Source organism: Petaurus breviceps, unplaced genomic scaffold, assembly GCF_028583685.1.
Source record: "Petaurus breviceps papuanus isolate PSGF00001 unplaced genomic scaffold, PetGlider_PUasm1.0 90721, whole genome shotgun sequence".
NCBI classification, from domain to species: Eukaryota; Metazoa; Chordata; class Mammalia; order Diprotodontia; family Petauridae; genus Petaurus; species Petaurus breviceps.
In genome coordinates this window covers 1,850,715-1,858,575 of record NW_027187322.1, presented here as the reverse complement: position 1 = coordinate 1,858,575, position 7,861 = coordinate 1,850,715, and the positions used below count along the sequence as shown (strand labels likewise).

Below are 7,861 nucleotides of genomic sequence, written 5' to 3'. Positions count from 1 at the left end.
CCTAAGCTCAGGAGACCTGGGTTCTGTGATGGGGCTGGGTCCCAGGGAATCCCAACTGGGAGGGTGAAAGGCTCAATGGGGAACCTGGCTGAGGGGTGGCCCTGGGCCATTTTTTGGTTTCCATTTACCCAAGGAGTAAGTGTAGAAGACCACCTCATTTCTCTTCTTTACCTTCCTCATGCTTTCCGGTTCTCTTGTCCTCCTCCCTTCTTTACTTCCTTTTCTCTCTCTTCCATCTCTAGGGGCATTGGGGAGAGGAATAGGGGAAAGTAACACTGCATTTGAAGGCAGCAGCCCTGGGCTCGAATCTCTCTCCTGCTTTCTATCCACCCCATTTTAACCATCATGTCCCCTTCTGAGCCTCTGTAAAATGAAAGGAGTTGACCCACTGTGGTCCCTCCCAGCTCTAGATTCCCTGTCCCCGGCCCTTTCTTTCCATTTCCATCACTCTCCTCCCACTTCTGATTTCTGCCTCTCTCATTTTTCTCCCTCTCTCCATATTCTTTTACCATGTCACCATGCCCTTGTCCACGTCTTCCTGGATGCCTCATGCTATTGCTCTCTCCCTATACTGACCACTGGTTGCCCCATTCTCCTCTCCACTCTACCTCTCTCTTCTCTTTCACTTACCTCTCTCTCCCTTCCCCATTGGCTTCTTTCCTCCATCATCTCTTCTCACATCAGCTCTCACCTACAGCTACTTCCTTTTAGATTTTCTCTCTTTGTCTCCCTTTGTGTTCTCTGTCCATCTCCCCTTTGCTCTTTCCTTCTCCCTCCTTCCAGCCTGCTTTCTCTAATTCCGTGCCCCTCCTCCCTCTCCCCTCCTCTCTCCCCAATCTCTGTCTCCTCCCTGAGTCTCTCCTCTTCCTTCCTCCCTCCCTCCCCAAAATAAAATCGATGCAATATTCAGGAGGGTTGTTGGATATAAATAATTACGACTCAGGAGTTTAACGAGATGCAAATTCCCCTCCCTGGCGGTGCTCGGGGTATAAATTGCTCTCTGACAGCCCGTTACAAGGGTAATCATTTCAGAAAGGCAATTTTATGTAAATGAACCTACTTGCCTAATGGTTGGTGGCTCCCCCGGTGCTGGGGGGACTGGGAGAGTCAAATGGGGGGAAGCTGATGCCATAGGGGTCAGCCCAGACCCCAGAGGGAGAGGGTGCTAAAGATTCCCTCCAAGTTGGGTTCCTGGAGGGGGTGGAACCTTGGGACTAGGAAATGGGAGTGGGAGGGTGGATGTCTATCTGAGGAGCTTGAGTGTGGCTGGGGAGGGGAAAAGGGCTGGCGGGAGGGCTGGAACCCTGGAGTTAGAATGCTCCTAGCTCTTGGGAGGCTGGGGGGAGGGGGAGCCTGGGGCCCTCCCCAGGTTGGGGAGCTGGATGCTTGGGTTCTCATTTGCTTCCCTTCCCCTTTTCCTGGCCCCAGTTACCCGTCGAGACCATTGACGAATTGGCATTTAATTAATCCCAATGAATTATTTAGTGGCTTCATTATCCAGCATCAGGGGCTGATGAGAGCTGGTGGTTGGGGGCAGGGGTGACTGGCAGGCTGTGATGTCAGGAAAAGTAGAGGAGCGGCATGGGGTGCAGCCCCGTGAACCTGAGCTGATAGTGCCTCTGCGTGTCCTGTTCCCCCATCAGCTGCTTCCCAGGTTATTTAAGGATTATCTTCCTCTACCTTAGTACTACTACTCGCTGGGTCCTGTGGGGATTGTAGCCTGGAGGGTCAAGTCCTTGAGAGCTGAGTGGGCCTCAGTGACCTCTAATGTATCCCCCTCTATCCTTGGGTTGGGCTTCTGGCTGCCTTGGTCTTACTCTCATCCCAAATACCCCACAATTCCCCGTGTCTGCCCTCTATCCCCTGTCCTGCCCCCAGACTGTCTTGGGTGTTTCTTTTCTGTTGTCTAGTTCTGGTTGCTCATGTCCCCATGTCTGTTTTCTCCACTCAGGCTCTCCTCTCCCTGTGTCCTCTCCCCTCACCAATCCTGGGACCATCTGGGTATCTCTTGTCCCTCTTCCTTTCTGGGTTTCTCCAGGCTGTTTTCATGGGTCCTCTGCCTTTGTCACTCTCCTTGTTTCACCTCTGGCTCCCCCAGACTGAGTGTCCTTCCTTCCTTGTTCTTGGAATTATTAGGGTTCTTCCCAAGTTGTTGGGGGTGGTCGCGTCTGTCTCTCCAGATTACCCAACTGGTGCCTCTCCATTCTCCAGCATGGGTCTCTCACCAGACTGACTGTTAAGTGTATGTCTTCCTTCCCACTCCTTTGCTGGGTTCACATCACCATGGATCCGTCTTCTTCAGACTGGGTGATTGGTGCCCTTTCCCCATAATCCACTCCGGCTCCCTATCTTCTCCTTGTTTGAGAGTCTGTGTTTCCTTTTCCAAATCAGTGTTCCTTGTTTGATAACCTGGTCTCTGGGTGTCCATCTCCTCATCTGTTCCTATGGCAACTCTCCTCAAACTGGGGACCAGGATCGCCCCAAATACCGAAGGGTAAATAAAGCTAGAGTGGGAACTGTCAATCTCTCTTTTAGGTCCAGAGCTTAAACATTGAGGTGTTCCAGCCTTGGGCTACACGGTTAACACTCTCTTCCCATCTGTTTTCTCGCAGGCCCAGGCACCGGCCCCCACCCCCACCCCCAGCAAGCCTGAGGACAGAGGTCCCTTTCCCTGGAGTCCGGCGGGGGAGGCCCCCAGCAACCACCGCCACCACCTAGTTTTCTTCTTCCCTGCCCCCCCACTCCGGGGGGCCGGGGCTATGGTGCAGTGAACCTTCGGGCAGGAGCCCGAGGGCGCTGGAGGACGCCCGGGGGAGGCCGCCCCCCCATTCTGGCCCCATGCACCTTCGACTGTGAAGCCTTAGAGCTGGGCGGGGAGGGGCGGGGCTGGGCCTCCGGGGCCTAGGCAGGGGGCGCGGCCCAGAGCCAGAGCCTCCATGGTGAGCCGGGCGCCCGGGGCGCGGGCGCTGGCCCTGGTGCTGGCGCTCAGGCGAAGGCTGCTGAGGCGGGGTCCCCGCCTGGGGCCTCCCGGAGCGCTGGCGCTGGCCTTGGTGCTGACGCTTGCCCTGGCCCAGGGCGCAGCGGGCCTGGAGTTTGGCGGCGGCCCTGGCCAGTGGGCGCGCTACGGGCGCTGGGCGGGCGCGGCGAGCACCGGCGAGCTTAGTTTCAGCCTGCGCACCAACGCCACTCGAGCCCTGCTGCTCTACCTGGACGACGGTGGCAACTGCGACTTCCTGGAGCTGCTGCTAGTGGACGGGCGCCTGCGGTTGCGCTTCGCCCTGTCGTGCGCCGAGCCCGCCACGCTGCATCTGGACACGCCAGTGGCCGATGACCGCTGGCACATGGTGCTGCTGACCCGAGACGCGCGGCGCACCGCTCTGGCCGTGGACGGAGAAGCTCGCGCCGCCGAGGTGCGCTCCAAGCGGCGCCACATGGAGGTGGCCAGCGACCTGTTCGTGGGTGGCATCCCTCCCGACGTGCGGCTGTCAGCGCTCACGCTCAGCACGGTCAAGTACGAGCCGCCCTTCCGCGGGCTCCTGGCCAACCTAAAGTTGGGAGAGCGGCCTCCCGCCCTGCTGAGCAGCCAGGGCCTCCGCGGGGGAGCCGCCGACCCGCTCTGCGCTGCCCGAAATCCGTGCGCCAACGGCGGCTTGTGTACCGTGCTCGCCCCGGGCGAGGTGGGCTGCGACTGCAGCCACACGGGCTTCGGCGGCAGGTTCTGCAGCGAAGGTGAGGCAGGGCTACCCGGGGCTTGGGCAGGGGCGGGGGGCACATACCCTTTCCTTATCTCCTACTCTCTAGGCCCAGCCCCCAGCCCCCTTCTCCCCAAGGCCAGTCACCCTCTATCCCCTTCGAGGCCTTTCCTCCCTTCAGACCCGGCTCAGCCATTCCCAGTCTTTATGTAATAGGCTTTAGGGTACCCTCTCTACAGAGCCCAGAGCCAGACTTGCCCTGATCACAATGTATCCTTTGTGCTCCTACAAGAACACCCCTCCTCGCCAAACCCCTTCTCCCTCACTCCTGGGCCCAGCTCCCAGGCCCCTTCTCTCTCCCAGCTCCTACCCCTGGCAGCTGCTTATCACATCTTTAAGTGGATGGGTGCTAGTAGCGTCCCTTTCCTGCTTCTCACTCTCCCTTCTTTTTTTTTCTCTTCCCCTCATCACCTGAACCTCATGCCATTTCTCCAACTCCTGCTCCACTGATCCCTGCCTCTCATGAGGGAGGGAAGAAGCTGGCCAGTGGGAGTATGTCCTCTTCCACTGCCCAGGACTTAGGCCACCTGCTTTCCCACTTTTTGTTCCTTTTAGACCTTTCAGGTCTCCTCATTGCACCCAAGCCCCAACCCAGGAGCTTCCTACTTGGAATCTGTGGCTCCCAGAAGTGACCCCTTTGCTCTTGGCTTCCATGGGCCAAGAACATACCCTCCCCAATGTTTCTTCTTTCAGAACCCCCAGCCTCTTGTGACCTTCCTCCCCTTCCAGCCCTGGCCCAACCCATCACTGGGTTTGTGTGAAGAACGGGCATACAGTCCCCTTTCTTTTTGCCTCCGGCTTGTCCAAGCCATATACTCCCTCTTCCATTTGCTCCTGATTCTCTTCCTCCTTCAGGCACTCACAGGTCTTTCTCCATTTGAACTCTGGGAGGTTGGGTGGGGATCTCCTTGGTCAATACCTTTTACAAAGTACCTTTCAGGACTGATGATTGAAAAATGTATTCTTGTAGTGGGAGATATGTGCAAGTAAGTGTGTGCATATATATGTGTGTCTGAGTGTGAGTATGTGTACAAAGGAGAAATTATGAGACAGGCAAGACGATTCCTCAATTTAAGCCTCAGTCTCCTTAGCAGGTTGGTGTAAAGGGGGTGCAAAATGAGTGAGTGTGTGCAAGTCAGTCTATGTGATTGAGGCTGAGTATTGGTGACTGTCCTAAGCCTGATGCTGTGGGATTGGACAATATTGGAGAAAGTCTGGGAGTGTCTTAGGGTTGGCAGGGAGCATTATAGTTTTGCAGAAGATAAGCCCTTTTTGTGAGAGCTGGTAGATTTTTGGGGAAAGGGGTTAGGTGGGAAGTCTGGCCAGGAAGTGAATTTAGAGGCTTCAGATTGTATGTTAGTTAGAGGACTAAGGTGTTGTTGCCTGGTGGGCAGATGAATTCCTGGAGTAAGGGTGAGAGTGAAGGTAAGAAAGGCAGCTACCCAGCTTGGTTTAGTCTCTTCTGCAATAAGTGTACTTTTTAGGGAGTGGGCATTTTGGGGAAGGAGGGAGTGGTTTGAACTCAGCTAGGTTTTGCTCACTGGGTACTGCCAAAGGTAGATTAGGTTGGGGGGACCATGTTTATCCTCTAGAAGGGGGGGGCAGGGAAGTGACCCTCCTCCACCTGTTTAAGAAGGGCCCTTAGTCAGCTTCTTTCTCCTTTGTTCTCAGTGGCAGCTGTTACATAGCAGGTGTGAGGGCAGAGATGTGTGTGTGTGTGCCCTCCTGGGCATACCGATCTGAGTGGAACCCACTCGTGCCCCTGGTGGAACTCCTGGTACATGTATGTATGTGACTGTGGAAGTGCTAAAGAGGTGTCTTTTCTTGGGGAGGGGCCTCTGGCTTAGTTGTTTGTTTCCATAGCTGTATAAGTGTGCACCTGCATTGTTGAAGAGAGATGAGTGTGTGGAGCTGGGCCACCTCAGTAGCTGTGTGCATACAGAGGGCCGTGGGTGGTGGTGTGTGTCTGCAAACATAGCCCTGGGTCTGTGTTGTGTGTGTAAGCTAAGGGCTCTGGCTGATTATGTGTAGCCGTATGTAGTTGTGGAGGTGGGGGGTGGGGTGTCTGAAGAACTGGCAAGGCGGCTGTGTGTGTATTTGGTTGTGATGTAGGAGATACAAGGACTGTGTATATTAAGTTAATCTGACACCTTCACACCTTTCCTCCCAGGAGTTCAGGTGTTCTGTAAACTGTGAAATTGTGTGTGTGTGCACACCCAGGAGTCTGGCTGTGTGTGTGTGTATGTGTGGTTGTTATTGATTGAAGAGGTGTGGGTTTATGTGTAGAAAAAACCCAAGTAGATTAGAATGGGGGAGAATTATGTGTGTGTGTGTATGCATGTGTGTGTACACCCATGTGAATTATCCCTTCTAAGTAGATCAGCCTGCTTCCCAGTTGCTCAAATCTGCCCTCTGCCCTGGTGCTAGGGTCAATCCTGAACTTTGCTGTCCATTTACTGGGTGAGGAATCTGAACTCCATTTGAGTGACTCACCAAGCCATAGATACTCCATGGAGCCAGATGCCTTTGTGAGTTGTGGCGCCAGGGGGCCCTTAACAAAAACCCCCTCTGGAATACAGACTTCACAACTAGAAGAGAGATCAGAAGCCTTTAGTCCAACCACCTTCTCTTGCAGATGAGGAAACTGTAGCCCAGGGAGGGGAAGGGATCTCTTCTCAGGTTACAAAGCTGGTAAATATCAGAGCTGAGACTGGAACCCAATGTCCCAATGCCCAGTTCAAAGTTCTATCCATCCTTCTGGAGTGGAAGAAGGGGAACCTGTGATGGGGAATGGAGACCCTGAGGAGTTAATACTCATGCATGGTCTTGAGTAGAGATCCAAACTTTCTTAAGTTCCTCTCTGTAATGGAGGAAGTAGGTCCCTCTAAGAGAGGAAGCATTTGCCCCCAAAGGGAGCTGTCAAGCACAGGCAAAGACTTCTAGTGATTTGTCCCTCACTAGGTAGAGTTCGAAGACTTATGGTTTAGAGAAGGAACAAAGCATAGAGATCATCGCCTCCAATCCCTTTCTTTTAAAGATGAGGAAACTAAGACCAGAGGGGGAAAGGACTGCTGAAGGTCACAATGACTGTTAATTGTCAGGCTGGGATTCAAACCCTCTCTCTGGGGCTGGTGACTTCCTGTCTGGGATGTTGTGTGTCTGTGTGGTTGTTATTGATTGAAGAGGTGAGCGTTTATGTGTAGAAAACACAAGTAGATTAGAATGGGGGAGAATTACATGTGTGTGTGTGTGTGTGTGTGTGTGAGTGTGTGAATGTAAGTGTGTGTGTTCTATCATAGGTTGAGTGGCAAGATCCAATGAGGTCTAAGACCCCTTCCATCTCAGAGGGTCTGTACAGTTGGGTTATTGTGCCACCTTGTAGGGAGACATTTATGGTCACATCACAGAGTGGTTCTGAGTGTTGTGTTTGTAAAAATTAAAGCAACTAAATAGAAATGGGGCCTACTTTCTGCTCTAATGATCAGAGAGTCATCTATCTAGAATTGCAGTGATCTGCAGAGGTCATCTAGTCCAGCCCCCCATTATACAGACAAGAAAACTGAGATCCAGGGAGACAGGACTCAGTGAATGTCATACAAGTAGTAAGTGGTGCAGGTGGGCTTTGAACCATGCACCTTGATCTCCAAAGTCAATTTTCATTCTACTACAACACCACATTACAATGGGTACTGAAGATCAGTAGAGGAGGGAAGGTGTGTATATGTGTCTAGTCTAGTATGGGCCAGTGTGCAGATCTGTTCGGGATCTCTCTGTCTCTGTCTCTGTTTCTGCCTCTATGTCTTCTCTGTCTCTGCCTTTTTCTCTGTCTCTGCCTCTCAGTTTCCATCTGCTCTGCAGCTAAATTTTCTTTTATGCATTTTCTCCCTCAATTAAAGTGTGAGCTTCCTAAGAGCAAGGAATGTAAGATTTTTTTCTATTTATATTTCTGTCACTTAGCACAGTGTTTGGCACATAGTAGCCACTTAATAAGTGATTTTAAAAATTCATTCATTCATTCATTCATTCATCCATCCATCCATCCATCCATCCATCCATCCATCCATCCATCCATCCATCCATCCATCCATCCATCCATCCATCCATCCATC

At 52.9% G+C, this 7,861-nt stretch overlaps 1 protein-coding gene across 3 annotated transcripts in view; it reads left to right on the top strand.

The window, feature by feature from the left end:
- Nucleotides 1–2,919: 2,919 nt before the first annotated feature.
- Nucleotides 2,920–7,861, top strand: part of NRXN2 (neurexin 2) — a 162,205-nt gene continuing 157,263 nt past the window's right edge. For all 3 annotated transcript variants that reach the window (XM_069066260.1, XM_069066259.1, XM_069066258.1), the window contains exon 1: nucleotides 2,920–3,729. In XM_069066260.1, the coding sequence (XP_068922361.1) occupies nucleotides 2,937–3,729 (793 nt within the window). In that variant the 5' untranslated portion in view covers nucleotides 2,920–2,936. The remainder of the gene's footprint in view (nucleotides 3,730–7,861) is intronic.